A 21,315-nucleotide genomic window follows, 5' to 3' on the forward strand; every position below is an offset into this window, starting at 1 on the left:
CGCCTATCAGTTGCGCGGCCGCCCGGCGACTCCTCTCCTGCCGCCCTCACCCGCGGGTTGTATACGCGCGCCCTGCCGGAGACACGTGTTGCTCGAACTCGCTTCGCGCCCGCGATACCCGGGGCCAATTTACAGCTCCCCTGTAAAGGCAGCGCATCGGCAGCTCTTGTTTGAGGCAGGCCAGTCGTCGTCTTGCTCGACTTTTGCTCGCAGCTGCTCCAAGGTCGCCGACAACATGGCTAGTGAGTATTCGGTGCGCCGGGCGCCATTCCTCGCTTGGACCGCGCTCAGGTGCCCGCCGTAACGTGAGACCTCCGGCGCTTGCTTTCGAATGCGCGCCGTCGGCAGCCGGCACTCGCATGCGGTGGCGTCTTTCTGCCGCCCATGCCACCACCACCCCAGTCCAACGCAGTGCGCTCGCAGGTTTTGTGCCTTTACGAGCCTTCGCCTGCACCCCTGGGTGGGTGTGGTTGCTAATCGACGCGCGGTTTATTTAAAAGCGTGGGAAACGCGCAGCTGCACAAACCGGATTGCCGTCCTTGCGCGTGGGGTCTTCCTGTTCTTGTTTTCATCGTGGAGGCTGCGTTCAAAATCTGCGCGTGAAATCCGACGCGGGAGAGTAGCTGTTCGTTTTCTTGCGGGCGTAACGTAGACAGTGCGTTCCTTGTGAAGCATCCCCTTTGCGTAGGTGCTTTGCCGTAATTACCACTCGTGCCGTTCGTTTTCTCTGCGCGGCTAACGGCCAGCCCGTATTGTAAGGAGTCGACGCGGTGCGCATTTTATACTGAGTTCTTCCATTCGTTAGAATTTGGCACCAGTTGCAGAGTGTGCTTATTTCCATGCTGTAAAAACTCGTTAATTATTGCCTCAAGGTAGTGTTCGCAACTCCACCTTTATTTGTAATGACTACGATGAAGTAATAAAACGACTGGGATTTCTCTAAATGATAGGTCCCCTGCGATCCCCTGCTTTCTAAAAAAAATTAAGCGACCTCCTTTCGTTAATGGTTTCTGTTTGTCTTTCCTTTTTTTTCCCCCGTCAGAAACAGAGTTCTACAGGGAGCCCAGTGACAGAGTTGTTTACAAACTGATCGCGTCAAGTCTCCGCAGTTATTGCCCAGTAGCAAACACAAACAGCCTTGGCGACAGCTCTTGGGCGAGAGACGCCAGCACAATCGCAATAAATTCTATTTTTCGAGGTGACCGTTGCGAATCGTGCGAGCAGACGCGCAACCTTGGTGTAATCTCGGTCGAGCTCCGAGCACGGTACGTGACATGGGTGTTATGATGGCAACTTTGCCGCTATCATTACGTAAACGCTTCGAGGGTAAGTTCGACGCATTGCTTGAAAACTGTGCCTCACAGCTTGCCAGTGATGTTTCACTTGGGGAGTTTTCCCCTTTTCAGTGTACTCGGGGAGTAAAATTATGCGAGAAGGGGATTTTTACGGAATGTGAGGCAACTTTTAGAACCTAAAGTGTCACTTTTCTTAACTTGTCGGAGCTTTCAAGGTGCTGCAGGCAAAAAGACTGAAATTGGGATTTCATGGGTCTAGTGGAGGGTATTTTCAGTTAAAGGCATGGAAGCACCACTGCAGAGAATGACAAATGGTGCCCTGCTGTCTACCGTATGCAAGGGGAAGGGGATAAAAGGAGAGAGAGAGAGAAGTCCACCCCGTCGTGTCCTTGGGGTTATCGGTCACTCGCTGCTAATGAACTCCAGGGCCGGTGAACGTTGAGGTCGCGGTGGTCACCTTGGTCTCGATGAGGGGACGAGCGCATTTGGGTTTCTGGAGACTCTCTATGACCGCTACGTTCCTCTGTTATTGTCTGCACGGCTGAAAAATATGAATGTGTGCACCCTGACTACCGTACCAGGAAAACATATGATCGTGATGTCTAAACGACTTGCTATTGGAGCAATTGATCTTTCACACGAATGTTTTGGTACTGAGTGTAGTTTTACACTCACATACACACAAAAAAAAAACAGTATAGCTACCTGCTTAAGCCTTCATCCTTGTAGGATAGAACGGTATCGGATACGTGCGCCTGCGGGCCGCCAAAATCCTGATGTATATTCGTAACCTGGTAGCAACGTAGCGTCCATGGTACTCGGGTGCCGTTCTCACGCGAGCTTTCTGTAGCACCGGCGCGGATGTGGGGGTACAGGTACGACCATGTCGCGGAACCGGTCGTATAGCGGATTCTTTCTGCGTCGTCTCACAGCGACGTCAGAAATGCAGGCCCGAAGTCCACGCAGCCTTGAAGCGTGTGTCCCACCGAGTATAATGTCACTATGCGCTGCCGCAGGCGGTCTCCGACTGGGCAAGAAGGTGATCGAAGGCAAGACCAAGATCGTGTACGAGCTGCCCGATCAACCGGGCAACGTGGTCCTCGTGTCCAAGGACCGCATCACGGCCGGTGATGGCGCTCGCGCGCACGACCTCCAGGGCAAGGCGGCCATTTCAAACGCCACCGCCGCAAGCATCTTCACCCTGCTCAACAACGCCGGTATGTAGACGTGTGTGCGACATGCTGCTGTGTGCGAACTCTGCCGCGCAGAGGCACGCCCTCTTCCCACCTCTTTGGGGGCAGAGTGGAAGGCTTCTTCCTGCTGTGCTTGGAAGAGGAAAGACTAGGTGCATGCACCTAATCGGGAGTATTTCTGGGCTCTTGTGGATGACGGAACGTAGGCGCCAGGAACGCAGATTAAGCACCAGTTTTGAGGCAACAAGGTATCAAGAATTGACGAGTTCCATCGGCGGCGAGAAGGTACCGCGGGAGTGTTCTAGCCCCGGAGCTCCCCTTACGGCACTCTTACGCCCTTGCTGTCGCTATTGCTTCCTGGTGGAGTGGCTGCTTTTATTTTTCTGCCAACGAAAGGAACAAAACCGTGTGCCCCCTCTGCACTCACTTATAGGATCTGCGATTCAAGTTTTGCACCGAAGTTATAATCCGGCATCTTCCTAGAACAGGAATGCGGGCAGACATGGGTGCGCTTTTTTTTCCCTTTTTGTGGCCACGGTTTCGGCGGTAACCTTCAACCACGAAGGAATAGTGAGACGTTTGCGCTATTGAGTATGCCCAACTTATTGGCAGCTACAGAAGGAGGCCCTGTTTCGTCGGGTTTTGAGATTGCGTGCGTGCGTGTGTGTGTGTGCGTGTGTGTGTGCGTGTTTTCTGATGGATTCTCTATCAGCCATAGTAATTGCGCTATTATTTCCCATTGGTCAACACCGATTAAAAAACATTCCCCCCTGTTCTTTCCTTGGTTTCATTGGATTCCTACACACACACGCGCGCGCGCGCACACACATCTGTGGTTTTATAGCCTAATGTCCGTTTATTCTCTCTGCGAAATGTCCGATTTTAAGCGGGTTCAAATACGAAACTATAGGTATTTTGGCACTCAGTGGAGCTGGCCTGCGATTTCTAGTTTCCTAATGTGTAAGACCCGCGGAGGACTTAAGCCTTTTTGGTGTGGCTCCGCCCCAGTCAATACGAACGCATTTCGTTGGCTCTAAGTTTTACCGGCGTCGCGGTACGGTGTAAGCTGGAAGCTTAATTAGACGGTATGTAGCTGCTGCTCCATTCGTGAAATTTTTCAAAAATCTTCACTCATGTATACAGAAACAGTGCACACATACACTTGCGGCCAGAATAATACGGGGCACGGTTCCGTGTTGTAACTAAACTGTTCTCACGCCTTACGAACAGGAATTTTTCCCGTTTATGTGCAAGCGCGCCATCCCATCAAAGGCGGCCTCCCAAGCGGTGTCGCCGGCCGATTGTCGTGACGTCGCGGTTAATACCCTTGCACCTTCATAGCGATGTCACGCTAGCTAGCGGCGCCGCGACGTCGGTCGACGTGGCTGGAGGGCCTTAATTACGTGGTAATTTTCGCTAGGTAACGCATGACAAGAGTTGGCTGAAGTTCCAGTTTAGTTTAGCCAAAGAACCTTGCTGCTCCGTATTATTAGACGTCTTTAGCATACCGCAGACGTATTAACACAGATGCATATGTCTGTTTACCGGAAGAACGACTCCTGCGCACGTGCAGTGACATTGGTGGGCCCAGTGCGCGTGCGCAGCCGGAGTCCGGTAAACCGGTACACATCTCCTTTGGTACGTCTCCGCTGCACTAAATCTCTATTTAGATACTTCTAGCATAGCTTGTACCCCGAGCCGCCATTGGGCATGCGCAGATCAGTGAAGACTCTAAATGGCGCCACGTTCCCGTTAACACCGTGCTAGCCTGCTGCGTCGGGACCCATCAGCGCGGTAGGTGGTAAACGATAGCAATGCTATCCTAAACATGTCTATTATGGCCACGGTTGTACAGGGTAAACCGTGAGCCTCCCCGCCTATCGCACCGCTTTTGCTCAGTTACAGTGCATGTATCAGCGGATCCTCTCGCTAAGTTACCATGCAAATGCTTCCAGGCGCGCACACCTTGCTCCTGACTCAGCCCCACCGGAATAGCAGTTTCGGCCTGCAGGACACGGCATTCAGTTTCAATCGCGACAGGCTATGTCGACGCCCCGGGGAAAGTACCTCGTACACCAATCGCTTGGGATCAAGCTCGCGTACTCTCGAGGTTGGGAAAGCGCAGGACAGTAAAATAAAAATTGGTGAATTGTTTTTAGAGGAAGGAAATAGTGCCCTCGCCTCATTTTCTGGGGCTCCCATTTACTGCGTTCCGGCAAAGTGATTGCTGTGCACGCTTTCCATCCCATTCTCGCTGGCCGAACCTCTGCGGAGTCGCGCAGTTCTCCAAGTGAACCAGAAATCAATGACTGGGTTCGCTGCACGATTGCTTAATTATCTTATCGCTGTCGCAGACATTCTCGCACTCCGACTTTTTTTTTTTCGTTGATTTTGCCGTGACATTCCTTTTAAATTTCACGCTAATTTTTTTTTTCTTCCTCCCGGCGCCTTCGCGCAACTGGTGTGCGGCGAGCGCAGTTGCAACGATATCGTAACGCGCACAATTCCCTTGACACGCTAGCGAGTGTGGTGCTCCCGGCGCACGAGCTCCTCGCTGTTTTTCTTGGGCGGATAACACTCGAGCGGAGAGCTGTTATCGCTCCCCCCCCCTCCCCCCCCCCCCCCCATAGCAGTCTGGAGTCGATAAAAATCGTCTGGTGAGGCGCTCTCGAGCCCTTCCCCATGTCACCTCGGACTCTGCAGTGTGCCCGGTAGGGGGGGAGGGGGGGGGGGGTGCACTGATAACCGCTGTCTCGCGCGACGGCAGCGAACGATAGCGGCATGGAGAAAGCCGTCGCCCCCTCCCCGGCCTTACGCAGCGGGCCACACGACCAGCCTTCCGAGGTTCGGGGAGCACTCAACGCCATCATAGGCGACGCCAAGCTGACTGCTCAGCTGGGGTTAATTGGACTTTTGTTTACAAAAGCTCGGCGCGGCTCGCTTGCTTCATCGGCTGCGGCGACGTCAGTTCCTGTCACAATGATTTTACAGTGACGACTGTTTAAGAGCGTATTTCTCGGTCGTTGGACACCGCGCCGCGCTGATTGGTCAGCACAGTGACGCCACGCGCAAAGTCACGGCGACGCGCCACGCGCATTGGTCCGAACACGGTGACGTCACGAGTTACAGCACAGTGACGCATTCATCGTCGCAAACAGCTATCGCTGATTCTTGCGTTACAGCGGTAACTGATCCTCTTCCAGATTATAAAAAAAAGTTTTCAGCAAAATTGGTGTATTTGCCTTTAGGACACCGTAATCTACTAATACAGGCCAACTTTAATTTGTCCTCAGTTTCAGTGGGGACAGTCAGGTTGTTCAAGTGGAGTCAGTTATTGATATCGTAGTTCGACCTGAGCGCTCACTAGTATGCCTTGACAATTCAGATGGAGCAGTTCTCCATGGGGATGCTTCAGGGGGCTGTTTGATTACCAAGTTAGTATTGCTAAATATCCGCCCGTGCTTGGCCACAAAAGCACCGCGGCGATAGCAGTGTCGCGGTGCACGCACGGGTTCAAAACGCCAATGCTTGTTGTCGTTGTTTATGGCTTGATGTCTTGACCGAAGAAACTACGGTGCAAAGTTTAAAGGCTTTGTGTGGTCCGAACTTGAGCCTTATTTGTGTACATGGCCGCATGACCGAGCGATGGTGCAGGAGACGTAGAATGGGAGAGGCGGAGATGGAACGAGGAAGTTGCGCGTTCCGTTGCAATCGGGCTCAACGCTGCTCGGCGTGAGTTCACATTTTGCGCAGTCAGGACAAGAGAGAACTCTCGCAGGCCATGGTTGTACTGCAGTCGGATACAACTCAAGAAAGAAGCGGCAGATGCCCCTCACAGGCGGCCCTCCAACCAACGGCGCCGACGGGTTCTCACCACGTCGTGGTTAATCCCCTTGGACCTGCTAGCGTGACACCGCAGAGGGTGGCAGATGGGCGTCGACCGACTTTCATGACGCCGCGGTCAATCCCCTTTCATCTGCCAGCGGATTCATGGAAACCGGTCGGCGCCATTGGCTTGAAGGCCTCCTTTGAGGGACATATCTGCCGCTCCTTTCTTGAGTTGTCCCCAGGTCCGCATCAGTGTCATGTGCCGTCTTGCCGTTACTGTGTCGAAGTTTCATAAAAAGTGCAAAAGATGCTAGACCCCGCAATAGCACCGTAGCCGAAGCAGGCCGCGGTGCCGGACGCATTCTATCGTCGAATCGTTCGGGAAGCCCCGAAGCTATGCTTTTCTCTGTCATGAAGCAAGCAATAGAGCATCGGTCCGAAGAGGCGATGTAAACAAGGGCTTTGTGTGGTCCGAACTTGAGCCTTATTTGTGCACATGGCCGCATAGACAACCGAGCGATGGTGCAGGAGACGTTGGATGGGAGAGGCGGAGATGGAACGAGGAAGTTGCACGTTCCGTTGCAATCGGGCTCAACGCTGCTCGGCGTGACTGATCGAACCATTGCGCTGACGCGAGCAACGCGGTTACGTCACGTGTTTGCACTTGCCGCTTAACCATGGCTCGACTGCCACCCCCCCGTCCGCCTTTTTAGAAAAAAAAAAGGAAAATCTTTGAACGCTTGCCGTCAACAACTGCGGCATGCGATAAAAGTTTCAGGCTGGAAGGTAAATTACTTTGCCCGTGCCCTCAGCAAAACCTTTCAGCAACTGTGCAAATGTACTTACATCTACCAGTGCTCGTTGCGTAAGGGGAAAAAAAAAGGCTCGTGTGGAGCGAAACAAGCGACCCTTGTTAGCTGTCTGGACTTAATCGTCGCAGACGGCGCCGGGCCGAGCGCCAGGATAAGATAATCCCCTGCCCTCTGGCTGTCAGATTGCTGCCGTTGTACGTCTGAGCTGAGAAACCAGCGCAGTGAGTGCCGGCCGGCAAAGAGCCGTGGAGTGTTTCTGCGAACGAGTGCTCTCGTGATCGCGGGAGATAATGGGGTGCGCTGCGCATATCTCTTTGCACATCTGAGGCCACTTTCACATTGCCTTCACTGGCGATAAGATTCCCCTGCGTTGTTGTGCAGAGCACAGCCTCCCTGTGAAGGTTACTTACTGCACGCATTTTGTTTCTCGTATATACTTTCCGCTTGTGGCTTCGCGTTGCTGAGACTCCGCAGCCTTTGTGCAGCCATGTTTTTAGTTCTCTGCAGCCACCGAGCTTGTTGCGACAGATTATCTGCGCCAGCAACGCGCAGTTCTCTGCTGCGTTGCTTTGAAATTTTTCACTTTTATATTTTTCCCCTGTTGTTTTTTCGCCGTTTTACTGAGTAATCAGTAAGCAGGCTGCTTTTCACCGATACTGATTGAGGACATTGCACGAGTCTTCCCGGATCTCTAGCATAGTCAGGCCCACAACGCAGTACGCATGTGGCATTCACACCGCTAGGTGCATGCACAGTGTCGTCCGTGTCTTCGAAGTAACTCGTACGCCGTGCCTTCCCGCCATACACGCCCCGAGGACATTCTGTCCACTTGCCAAAAGGTTACGTTTGAGCAAAGGATAAAAAATACCGTCTAATGCGTAAGAAGGGGAAATCGCGTGAGCGTAACTGGGAGCAGTCGCTTCAACGTGACCTTGCCGATGGTCGTGTTCCGTCACTGTTTCTTTCTTTTTCTTTTTTAACTTTGCGTGTGCTGCTTTATAATCGAAGGTCTCTTCGCTCGACGGTTTGCTTGGGGTTCCCTTTTGCAGTCCTAATTTTTATTTTTTCCATGCGCATTGAACTTCCTGGACATGTCTGCCAGCGGAGTTACGGCGGGGCCTCTGGACCCTGCTTCCCGAAGGGACGCCGCAGTCTGGCACTGCGGTTTAGCTTTTGGCCTCCTTAGGCTGAATTTCTTCGGAGGAGAAATTCTAGAGACCCGTGTACTGTGCGATGTCAGTGCACGTTAAAGAACCCCAGGTGGTCGAAATTTCCGGAGCCCTCCACTACGGCCCGACCGCGGCGGTTGAATTTCTTTGGAGGCGAAATTCTAGAGGCCCGTGTATTGTGCGATGTCAGTGCACGTAAAAGAACCCCAGGTGGTCGAAATTTCCGGAGCCCTCCACTACGGCGTCTCTCATAGCCTTAGTCGCTTTGGGACGTTAAACACCATAAACCAAACCACTACGGCGTCTCTCATAGAACAAACTTTTTTGTTGTTGTGAAGGGAGTTCTTATATTTAACCTGCATCGTTGTTGTTGCGACTGAGAGAAGGATGAAAAGGAATGTGCACGGGCCTGCCAACTGGCTCAAGTCGAGCCACCGCCGCTGCCACGTGCAGATAGAGGAGAGTTGAAAGATAAGAGGAAAATGTGAAAGAGACGCGCGTCGCAACAACCGCGTCCGCCGAAGCGAAGGCGCTGGCTGAGATACCCCCCCCCCCCCCCCCCCCTGCATCAAAATATTAAATAAGGGCACAGCACAAGCTCTGACTTTCAGCGCAGTTCTTAGATATTTTCATCTGGAAACGTGCATTTTTTCTTTAGTAAGCTTGTTCGTACGCATAATGGAACGAAAAAAAAAAACTAAGCCGTGGATTCTGATCTTTTTTTGTTCTCTTCTCAGTTAAGTAGTCGACGGAGAGCAGACACATTGAATGTCCAGTTGAGCAATCTGTGCGGTTGGTTTTGTTTTTGAGGAAAGGAAACTGCTCAGTAATTGTCTCCCATATCTCGGTGGACACCCGAACCGCGCCGTAAGGGAAGGGAGGAAGGTGCGAGTAAAAGGAGAAATGCTTCCAGAGTTTCGCGCACAAGGTGGTCGTCACGCGTGCAGAGGCTTTACTGTGCGGCTATGGAAGAACGCAAATACAGTTGCCGCAACGGATGCGTAGGTAGGTGCCGGCTGCCAGGACGCGCTTTATCTTGATCTTTCGCCAGCCCTGAATTGAAGTTCCAAGTCAGCGCGCGCTGGCATTGTGCCCTTCCTTGCCCAGGCCTGCATTGCGCTGCTTTATGATATGGACTACCAGCTGGCTCGCCTTTCCATCCTCGCACATAGAACGGACACGAGGCCTATCTGCATGGCAGTACAAATACGTATTTGTACTATTAGCGGATCACAACATGTGATGCTGCTGGAGCTTGATTTAAAAGGGCTCTGAAATGGGGTCTCAATAAAGGTGGGGCATTCCTGGGATGTTAATGGACCCCTATCGAAAATTGACAGACCAAAATACAACAAATTTCTGTCGTGTTGTCGTTCGGTTATTTTGTGTAGTATTGCGAAGTTGTCTGTTGCGACAGAACTGGCTCTGTCGTTACGCAAGGAGACTGCTCAATACTACAGAAAATCATGTTGTTACTACAAGAATTTCTGATGTCAGGTCGCGTGCCTCCAGCGAAAGGTTTTTGTTGTTTATGGGAGTTTAACGGTTTGGTTTATGGGGTTTAACGTCCCAAAGCGACTCGGGCTATGAGGGATGCTGTAGTGGAGGGCTCCGGAAATTTCGACCTCCTGGGGTTCTTTAACGTGTACTGACATCTCACAGTACACGGGCCTCTTGAATTTCGCCTCCATCGAAATTCGACCGCCGCGGCCGGTATCGAACCCGCGTCTTTCAGGTCGAAAGTTTTATTGCGAAAGCAATACTGCGCTAGGTTTTGAGCTTTCAGCGTCGTCCCTGCGGATCCACGTTTGACCTAAGCGTGACCTCTGTTGTGGCGTTCATTGATGCGTTGTAGACTACGTTGATTTGGAGGAAAGGAAAGGCGCCTTACCAACTCTCTGGTTTAGTGGACACCTCAATAGCACTTTAAGCTGATTCCGGCGTTCCGTGCAGCACTCAGGCTTTCGCCTTCCTTTCACTACTGCAGTCGCTAAACTTGCTCGTAATTTGCTTTCGCAACCTTCCGGGCTTAACCAAGCTAAGCCTCTGCCAGTTTTTTAAGCATGAAATGCTTTTAGCTCCCGTTGTCGGCAGTGTGGTGACGTCACGCCGAGACCGAGATCCACTCATCCGGGCACTGAAATCCACTCATCCGGGCACTGAAATCCACTCATCCGGGCACTGAATTCCAGTTATCCGGGCACTGAATTCCAGTTATCCGGGCACTGAAATCCACTCATCCGGGCACTGAATTCCAGTTATCCGGGCACTGAAATCCACTCATCCGGGCTCTGAAACGAGAACATCCGGGCACCGTACGAGACTTAACGAGATTTACTCTCTAAGCCCTCCTACGCGACCGGCATGCAAGCGCCGGTTGGTCTCCAAACGAGACAAAAAATAACTGCTGCCAGTGCCTTCTCAATGTTTATCAAGATATCAGTGGAGCTGTGGGTTTCATAATGCACGGAATTATAATTTCCGATTTCTAATAACGCGTGCAAAAAGCACATAAATTCCACGTTACACTTCGTTGTCATACGTGATCCGGGGGAGAAGCGCTGCGTTCAAAGGGCAAGGCATCGCGCCGAACGGGTGGTGGCGTTCCTCCCTTCCATTACGGCGCGGTTCGGGTGTCCACCGAGATGGCAGAGAATTACTGCGCAATTTCCTTTCCTCAAAAAACCTTGCGTTCAAATGGCAAGGCATCGCGCTGAACGGGTGGTGGCGTTCCTCCCTTCCTGTACGGTGCGGTTCGGGTGTCCACCGAGATGACATTAGGCCCGTAAACATTTCATGCTTACTCTACTCTCGGTTACGGGAGAGGCAGAGAATTTTTTAATGCGTTTTGTAGAACCGTAGTCGAAATTTTCAGCGTCTTCGCGCCTTTGTCCTCGCGTCTCTTTTTGCACGCTCAATGGTAAGCGCTCCTCCGCGCACCCCACCCCTGACGCGCGCGGGAATTCCCCGAGGGGCGGAGCTTCCTGACCCGCCGGAGCGACGCTGTTAACTGGCCGCGGCCATGGCAGCTCCGTGACCCCTGAAATAACCAATAGCCATCTCTGAACAGAATTACGCCGGAGCGTGCGACGGAGGAGGGCGCGAGCATGAAAGAGTCTCCAGAAAGGACTCGCCGACTTTCGCACGTGATTTTGGTTCTCTGCTGCGTGCAGAAGTGTTATTTGGCTCAGATGTTCATGTCGAGAGAATGTTTGATGGAGTTTATGCACTCTTCTCGGAAGTCCTTAGAGGCTGCTTGGCCGCCGTTCGCCAGCTTGTGTACAGCGGCTCATTTTTGGAATCCCACAAGATACGTTTCTTTGAAAAAGAGGCGGGGGTACGTTAAAAAACTACGGACACCTAATTTTAGTTGCGTGTTTTATTCTCTCAGCAGAGGCATGAGACATTAGAATGCATGGATCACCGCGTGACCGCTCAGTAGTGTATAACATATTTTCTATGCTGTTTCTATTTCATCAGCCGATGGCTGACGTGCACTTGATGTTTGTTACGTGACGCGTGAAAAACTTCACTATAAACTGATACGTAATTTTAATCTAATGAAACACTTCAGCTAGCCTGCTTAAAGTCCATGGACTGATAACGAGCTCCGGCGGTTATATTTTATTTCGTTTTCATGCCTTACGTGACCTAAACGTCTACTGTCGGTTTCATCGGACACACGATGATTGACGTAACGGCGTCAAGAATAAATTCAATTATAAATTATTTCGAGATCGTAGGGTAATAACGCACGGTAATACATGTCGACACATTAGGCGTCATTTAAAAGAAAACGCACAAGCAAAAATTTTATGTCTATATATGCACCTTTAAGGTAAAATTCGCTGCTAGTCTGTTTTCGATGGCGCAACAGGCATGAGGAAAGCATGCACAGCCCGCCCTGCCAACGTGCAGAGCTGTCGCAAAACCCACCGACTGCTTGTCTTAGCGCCGGTCAGAATACGTAAGCAGGAAGCAAGTGTAGATTTCTGTTCAGAATCCGGGCACTTCCTGCACCGCGTACTTCGAGGGGATAGCAGACGGAAGCGCTCTCTAGTATCGGCTGTTGGTGTCGAAGTGTGTTTAGAGAAACCATGAACACTGATTGTGAGCTGTTCCCTTGGCTACCACCCAATAAATGGACAGTCTCCGCGGCTTCCCTGGCACTGTTCGGCCAGTCAGCGTGCGGTTATTTCGAAACACGGAGCCAATGAGAGGAGGGGCGAGCGTCGGGGTGCATATGCGTGGTGCACCTCCGGCGGTCATCGTCGGAGTGCCGTTTATCTGGGAGTTTTCCGTCCTTGGAACGACCAGGTATCCCCCCCCCCTTCCTCCCTCCCTTCGCATCAGGGACGGTCGCCAGCCACGTCGGCTGCGCTGATACGGAGCCCGTCTGCCTCTCGGGTCGCGTTGTCGGTTGCCGCCGCAATCCGCCATCGTGCCTCGAGTGGCCCCCTCTCCTGTGCGCTGCGGAGGTGCTTGCACGCGGAAACGCTTTTGCGTATCACTCGCGTCATCTTTCTTGCGGCATAGAATAAACACAAGGCGACAAGAAGCTAGGGTTCCTGCAGCGTCGCGACACGGAACAGTCGGATTACGGCCCCTATGGAGGCTGTCTTCTTGGGCGACTGGCGCCAAGCAAGCTAGGAAACAAGGAGTGTGCATAGCGCGTACTCGTTACAAGGACTTGAGATAGGGTTAATGATATTGTTTCGCCGTGTACGTTTCTGCCGCGATTGCAGATGCTCCTGCTCGGATTATATCTGGTAAACTCGTCGACTTCCACCGTTGGCGCAGAATTTGCATGGCCTTCAATAGCGTTCCCAAAAACTTACGCAAGCTCCAATCCAGACCTCGGTGGTCCAAACCCGCCGCAGTGGCTTTGGAGTTCTGCTGTTGTCCCGAGGTGACTGGTTCCATCCCGGCCGCGACGGTACGCACGTTAAACAATTCCCCAGGTGGTATGAATTAGTCCCGAGCCCTCCACTACGGGCGTCCTTGATAGCTATCTGGACGTTAAACCGTGCAAATTACAATTTCGCTCGCAGCCCAGCTACTAGGGCAATGAAGAAGCATCTTCGCTTGCTTGTGATTCTGCTAAAGTTGTCGCTACGGCAAGAGCCTCTATATATGTAGCATGACTTCCTTGAGGGATGCCCGTTTCTATGCGGCATCCGGGGTGGCGCCGACAGATTGCGAAGGACAGTACGCCCTTACGACGAAAATGTCGCTCAGACTTTACGACCTCTAAAGCGTTTCCGCCCGCGGGGGGTATTAATCGGGCTGCGCAGTAGAAGCCTGATCGTTTCTGAATTACGCCATCGTGTTTGCAGGTCAGGCCTCCAAGACAACCTGTATTCCTGGCAGTGGACCAATACTATGCGAGTATTTGCTAATAACGTTTGCTTTTACTGGCATGAACTTTTTTCCTCTTACGCTGGGGCGGATTCGTGCGTTTGTGTATCGGGGGAAAAAAAAAAAAATCCACGCCACCGCGAGTGCTATGACCTCCTAAAGAAAACCAAGCAGGATTTTCTCTATTCCTTATCCGTTCGCATAAACCTGTTCTGCATACATTATGCGCACACGCGCAGTGCGGGTTTTCGCTTCCAGACGGGATGAGAGCATCCCCCCCCCCCCCCCCCCCCCCCCCCGCCTGTTTCTAACGTTGCATCAACAGCGCCTCGGACGTTGCGCACAAGCATCGTGACGCACGTGAAGCTATGCCATGCGCTCTTAATTCTGACGTCATCCATGTGACGCTCTAGTGTCGGATTGCTCTCGTGGGCATATGCTCGCCGGCGCCAGCTACCTAAGCCATATCTTTATGGCATAGCGTCTGCTGCATCCGTATGACGTGCTGGAGGACGCAGACGGCTAAATGCCTGTCGGCATTTCATGAAGTTTGTAAGAATACTGATTTCGTTCCACTTTTCCATCTATTGCATTTAAAGATTACCAAAGCGCCTACCGAACGTTTTACATGATATGTGACCACTCTGGCGCCACGAACTTATCCGTGTCAGTTGTGTGGGTCAAAATACCTTCAACTATTTTCTTTCGCTGCACTTTCGCACCTCTGTCCTCTACCTGGCTGACTGTTTTGTGGTTCGAAAATCGCCTGTTTTCACTGGAGATACTTAATGAAATTCATTTCGGCTGCGCAGCGCAGCAAGATACGTGTTTCGCACTTTGAGTGAACTTTTCGCACTTGAAGTTCACTTCCACGAGCTTACATGAGGCGAACGAAGATCGGGGACGGCGGGCCTTACGCAGGCGACTTGTGTGCTTCCGTCGACGCTGCATTCCCGAAAGGCGTCAACAGACGGCGGCGCGGTAAAATCGCCAAGGTCGTGTTTTCGTCCTGCTGCTACTGCACACTTCCTTGTTTTCAAGATAACCCGAGCCTGCCTCCGGTATAGGGGAAACCATTGCCAGCGATCATCGATGGCCTCGCGTGAGCGAGAACGCTGTGCTGTCAAGTTGAAGGACCGTTCGTTGCACGGCGTAGCAACGGCAGACGACCGCTGAGGCTTTTTGCGCATCGTTGTGCCGCCAACCAGAACGGTCTCCTTAATCGCGCGGTGCACTTTTACTGGTTTCAGCTGAAGCAAGTTCATGGCCTTGTTGCTTGCACACGGACACAACATCCGAGGCAGCTAGGTGGCTAGTCGAGATAACATTTTCCACTTTTTTGTTATTATTGAACGTCACGGCGCCCTTGGATATGAAATTCTGCTCGGTCATTCAGGTGGTAGCAGTGAAGTGTGGTGGTGATGTTGCTGATTGCCACGAATGCTAGGTGCTTTCTCTTTCATCTGTTTTTTGTTGCGCAGCGCATGCAGGTATAGGCTCCCCATAAAAAAGGAGAGTCAGTGCAAACCACACTGCTGGAAGGACCTCTAGCACTGTGGAGCCAACTTTATAGCAGTGCCTGAACTTCGGCTGTCCGCCTGAGTTTCAAGTTCATTACTTTTCATGAACTGTATTATTAAGGTGAACAGGGCAGTGAATGTGTACTAGCACACTTAAATTGTGTCACAAGCTACGAGCTGTTCTACCACCAAGTCGCTGGGCCTTTCTAGTGTCCACGTTTATTTGGTGTATTATTTGGTTATCATTGTAGCAGTAGCAAAAAAAATACTCACTTAAGAACTTAGAATAGCGCCCATTAGGGACGTGCATTTGTGGTAGGGAGCTCCACGACGTGTAGGCTCCCTAGACCACTACTGGTAATAGACTGCGATGCATTGAGAGAAATGAGAAATCGGCACAAGTGCTTGTGGCAGCTGAAAGGGGAACGTGGGAACAGGGCGTGAACAAAGCTGCACTTCCTCTGCTTCATACGAGCCGCCTTGGCCGTTGTGCCTAAGATGGCGCTCGAGGTTGGTCACTCTGCTCGCCGCAGTGCTGACTGTGTTCATAAATGGCTTCATGGAGCATTCAGAATATATGTGAGCACTGGAAGGAACTGTGCATTGTATGCTGAGTGGGGGCTTACTTCATGTTGGCATTTAGTTTGCGTTACTGTATCAAACATTCGTAGGCGCCGTTTTTTTGCAAAAATCCCAATACAGAATTGTATTGGTCTTATACAAGGTTTGTATTAGTTCTATAGAGAGTTCTATGGGGAGTTCTGGATCATATTGGTTTTAATTTTGCTTTCTATAGGACTAATAGACGTCTGTATATCCAGTAGCCCAATAGTTTGTTCAGATACCACCAGAGTATTGAGCATGTTCGTCCAATTCTTCATTAGTCTGATATTTAATGCATACACACCTATTGGGTATATTTGACCAACACAGCCGTGCGTAGTGGTCATGAATGCATATAGTTTTTAGCATTGGGAAAATCAGCAGATCATGTATTGGCCTTTTTCCGTGGTTTTATCAGCGCAGAGAAGCTGTAGCTATGTGCACCTCTGAAAAAAAAAAAAAAATGCAGTATATGCAAACTACACTTTATAGATTGAAATTCAATTCAGAGTAGGTAGCAGATGACTGAAAATGGGCATTTCGAATGCGCTTCCCGTTGCCGCTCCACTGCAACTCGAAAAAGCGGCAGCCACGTACACAGTTGTGGACTTGCATAACACATGCCCTTTCATTATGCATAATTTTTGACACATCAAAACAGCACGTGGAAGGAGCACAGAAACTAGGCTACTACAGGAACTAGAACTAGTGCTAGGCCATGACCTTTACACAAGCATTTTGGTATATACGATGTAAAACACCTGGAGTCTGCCATGCTTGTATGCTTATAACATCAGCTATTGTGTACTAAAAGATAAACAAATTCTTACACCTTAAAGGGACCGAACACTGAATTTTAAGTACCCATTTTTTTTTAGAACAATGAAAAGCAATGGTTTTATTGGAAACGGTGTAAAACATTTTTACAGAGAATTTCTCAATCAGTGCATGCACCCGTTTTTCTGTATCCCAATACTGGAAACCATCATCAGCGACCACGATGGCGATTGCACGTGACCAAAGTGCTGTACCAAAAACTAATGTAAATTTCACCTGCCAGACAGTAATCACATTTTTAGTTTTCACACCCAAAGCCGTTACGGCACAGCGATGTACTCCTCATCAACAGTTTTAGTGGACCGTGGTTGCGACTTCATCTAAGAAATGCAAGACACTGTGGCGCCATCTCGTGACAAAAGTGCAAAGCACATGGTCCATGATGCGAAGGGAGCATTGCTTTTCATCAAAGGGTGCATTGGACGGACTGTGAATTATAATAAATCATGACAAACACTCCTGAAAGAAAAAAAAAAACACTAAGCACATAAGACAAATCAGCAATATTTTAAAGATGTGGCCATGTGGTGGGATATACCGATAATGCCTTCTTCACCAAAGGATGGCTTTTTATGTGATTTTCATTGTCAAATTATAATTTTAAATCATTGTTTCTTCGATATTGCAGTGCACAATTCTTACAATATGAAGCACTGTCTTTTCATTTCTGCCATCATCTCGTGACACGTTTTGGTCAGTGATCGGTCCTTTCTAACAATTAAACACCAATACCACTTGAAGCATATCCCTGTTAACATTTGCATTCACTGCTTGAAGCTCCTTGGAGTTCTGTTTCGGGTTCCCCATACAAGCTGGCACTTCGTCATACACAGTTACGAGCATTTTGTGGACCGTAGCGTGGCCATGCAAGAGAAAAGTGGTTTTTGCTGATTTTGTAGTCGTAGGACATTGAAACACAGCGAAGTAATGGGACAGCATAGAAAGGATAGTACAGAAACAGCTGGACCCTGAAAAAGCCGAAACAACTTTACCCAATCAAATCTCTTATATGGTTCTTGAGACTGTCTGAAAGCATTCCAATTGCTTTAAATCGATCGACAATGTAAGAGCGCCGAACAACTGAAGGTCCTCTGGCAGCAGGGAATACAAAATTGTGGCTGCAAAGAAAATCAAACACCGTATTGCATGTGTTGTTGTGCTTGGCTGTTGCAGGGATCAAGACCCACTTTGTCCGCAAGCAAGATGAGAAGTCATTTGTGGCTCGGAACTGTGCTATGGTGCCAATCGAGTGGGTGACACGGCGTATTGCGACTGGCTCTTTCCTCAAAAGGAACCCAGGAGTGAATGAAGGCTACCGCTTCAGCCCTCCCAAGCTGGAGACTTTCTTCAAGGTTTGCTTACTCGACCCCCTGTTCCAGGGTGCAACTGCTAATTCATTCACAAGTGTCTTGCTTAACTGGGACACTAAGCGAGAAGTTTTGTCTGCTGTCTTGAGACATGTAGTAATGTACAAGAGCTGACTGTGGATTACATTACTGGCATGCAAAATTTTTGAATGTGGTTATAGTTATGCTTTTTTGTTTCAATTTCATCCTGTCATACTTATATGTGCTCAACTAAAGCAGGTGTGAGGTCTTTTTTTTTTTTCCTTGCTGCTTTACTCCTCATTTATACAACGTGAGCACGTGCAGCACAGCCTTCCTTCCACTGCAGCCTTTCCTCCTCAAACACTGTGTGTGTTGCATGCTTGACTGACCTGATCTCCACATTTCTATTGGTGGCATGGTGTACAATTATTTCTGGAATGTAGCACTAGAAGTGCTAAACAAGCTATGCAGTTTCGCTAACCATCCATTCTCAAATGCATGAAGGTACGGGTGCGAAGCGTGCTGACTGATGGAAGTTAAGTGCAGGTTGCAGCAGCAGAAAAGCACTGTTTAGTATGTGGCTGAAGTCCTTATCACTGAGGTTAAATAAGCATCCACCAGGTTTTTGTGAAACTGCAGGGTGTCATGCCATGTGGTGAAAACTCCCGTAGGTGCTGATTTAAATGCTTGCCGTATTTAGCTACACGCATAGGTCTCTCTTGCTTGCTTTGAGGACATTTTCAATCTTGGTTTTCGGCGGCAGGACGATGCCAACCATGACCCCCAGTGGTCCACAGAGCAGCTCATTGCGGCCAAGCTTCAGTGTGGAGGCATCACCATTGGTGCCGAGGAAGTGCAGATCATGCTGCGCACAACTCGCACTGTGTTTGAGATCTTGGAAAGGGCCTGGGCATCGCTCAACTGCAGCCTGATTGATATGAAGGTGGAATATGGAGTGGACCTCCAGACAGGTGGGCATATTACGCTCTTTATGTGGTCAAACTGTTCAGGTCTACAGGTAATAACATCCTGCTAGCCTTGTTTCAAGAAAGACAATTTGTCATTTTTACAGCCCAGAATAGCAGCGGATAATTTTTTAGAGATGTGCAAAATTTTGTACACAGAGTTTTAATTGATGGAAATAGCAACATTGAAATGCCAGGACTCGTCAGATAAATACCAAAGTCATCCTGGAATCAATTTCAGTTTCGAAGATGCACGCAATTACAACCTGAATTGTTAAAAATGTTATTGCTGATGGCAAAAATTGGAATGTACAAAAATGGCAGACAACATGGTACTTGGCTCAATTTACTGCGTTTGCTATATGGCATAAAAAAAACAATTTTGTTAGTGAAATGAAAGATGCTAAATTCACGTGAATATGAAATCACTCCCAGGTGCAGCACACTCGTAGAGAAAGCTGCAAGTATGCTTTGTACACAATTGTATGCAAAGAGCCTTAAAGGTTTAATACATTTTTTAAAACGTTTTTGCATCTAAGCCTGACAGGGGATAACTACTAGTAGACTTCCAAGTACCCGCATAGCAGTGGCGAGCACTGTTGACTACTGGGTAGTGGATAGTAGTTTGCATTGTTTGCATGCAAGCAAGCATGATGTGTGCTTTCAGCCTATTCACATTGATTTGTATTTGTGCAGAGTTTGCATTGCCATTTAGATGGCACATTCTTTACATGGCACCTGGTAAGGTTGATCCTGGGCTTTTATCAAAGTGATCCAATGCAACCTCCGCATTGGGCACACACAGCTAGGTTTATGCTTGTAGAACAAGGAAAACCTGTTCATGGTCTGTGTGGAAGTGGGGTCAGAGTGCGTGTTTTTATGCACACTACTTGAACACTAATAAAAAGGCAGTTCACATATTCTGCAATGAATGCATATTACTTTCCACCTCAGCTTGCAGCTAGAACAATGCAATTGTTGATTTGTCGAGTTATTAGGTTCCCAAGAGAAGGAAATCTTTTATTCTTTTTAGCACAGTAAACATTTCTAACCATACATGTTTGGCACTGTTAGGCTTAGTCACTTGTGCATGATAAAACCCAACATCTTGGCAACATCTTTACATGGCAACAGAAGAGGTAATGCTGAAATAGCCAAACATTAGTTGATAGAGAATTGCTAATATTTTTTGAGCACTTCTTTTTAGCTTGTATGATACTGTCACATACATGAGTAATTGGGATTTGTGTTCTAATGTCAAAACTGAATACAAGGTTCATTTATATGAGGCACCATATCAGATGGTGCAGTGTTCTACTCAGATGTCTCAGAAGGAAGACCTTCCCGTTTGGCACATGGATGTTGATGCATTCTCACTGTACTGTGGCATAGTTCTTGTGTGCATGTGGGTGGGTGTGGGGCTGAAGACTGTTATCTTGCCAAGGTGCATAGCTGGTTGCTAATGAGGATTGAACAAGCTATTGGGCAGTGTTCAAGTGCTGAGTGAGCAGTTGTTCAGCCAGTTTGGCATGTAGGATTACCCTTTCTGTTTCAGGGGAAATTCTGCTGGCTGACATCATCGACAGTGACTCGTGGCGTCTGTGGCCTTCGGGTGACAAGAGGCTGATGGTTGACAAGCAGGTTTACCGAAACCTTACAGAAGTCACTGCAGAGGCTCTCGAGACAGTCAAGAGGAACTTTGCTTGGGTGGCGGAACAGATCGAGGTATTGAGAAACAGAACACCCCGGCCTAAATTGACACTGGTGCTACTTTTCTCGAGTGCAGATGTTTTGTCCAAAATAGTATGTTTAATGTACTCTGGTTATACCTTACAAGCATTGGAAGCATTCACTTTTTTCAACTTTGTGAGGACGCTACTTGATCTTAGCTGAAAAACCCAAGTGAAAGTCAAACACTCGCCTAAAGGGGTATGCGGCTTTGAAATCCCGAAGATAGCCCCCTAAAAAAATTTTTTTTTTTTTTTGGAAACTGTTGTATCCGTTTGTATGCCTGGTTTTTTATGCTGTCCCAAAGTTGCAGTGCTGAAATAAACCACGAAGTACTCTAAAAAAATTGCTTTATGAACCGCAGCGGCTGTGCATTGCGGGGAAACACTCAAACAACAATGGACGTGTTCCTTCGTTACGGTTTTCTGCCTAAATACTCTCCTTGCAGGACAGATTTCTAACAACTGTTTCATCTATTTTGACCTTGTTCGTTTTGTTGCACTGCTATAAGACATTCTTTGTTTCTCAAATTTGTTAATTTTAAATTTCTTGTTTGAAATTTTCTTCACTCTAGGTATGATAAGACACTGCGTCACAAAAATTCAATCAAAATTTGTGCTTTGCAAAAAAAATTCTAAATGTTTTGACCTGTAGCACGCCGGTAGGAATGCATGTCGAA

At 49.1% G+C, this 21,315-nt stretch overlaps 1 protein-coding gene across 4 annotated transcripts in view; it reads left to right on the forward strand.

The window, feature by feature from the left end:
* The window catches only part of Paics (PAICS bifunctional enzyme), a 25,403-nt gene continuing 4,088 nt past the window's right edge, over positions 1 to 21,315 (forward strand). The window contains exons 1-5 of one of the 4 annotated variants that reach the window (XM_089566277.1): positions 1 to 242; positions 2,312 to 2,512; positions 17,789 to 17,967; positions 18,707 to 18,914; positions 20,464 to 20,633. In XM_089566277.1, coding sequence (XP_089422403.1) covers positions 236 to 242; positions 2,312 to 2,512; positions 17,789 to 17,967; positions 18,707 to 18,914; positions 20,464 to 20,633 — 765 coding nt within the window. In that variant the 5' untranslated portion in view covers positions 1 to 235. Of the gene's footprint in view, positions 243 to 2,274; positions 2,513 to 14,083; positions 14,208 to 17,788; positions 17,968 to 18,706; positions 18,915 to 20,463; positions 20,634 to 21,315 lie in introns of those variants that run through there. The other 3 variants (XM_089566279.1, XM_089566276.1, XM_089566278.1) reach the window with 3 other exon arrangements.

Source organism: Amblyomma mixtum, chromosome 1, assembly GCF_055824585.1.
Source record: "Amblyomma mixtum isolate Tamu chromosome 1, ASM5582458v1, whole genome shotgun sequence".
NCBI lineage: Eukaryota > Metazoa > Arthropoda > Arachnida > Ixodida > Ixodidae > Amblyomma > Amblyomma mixtum.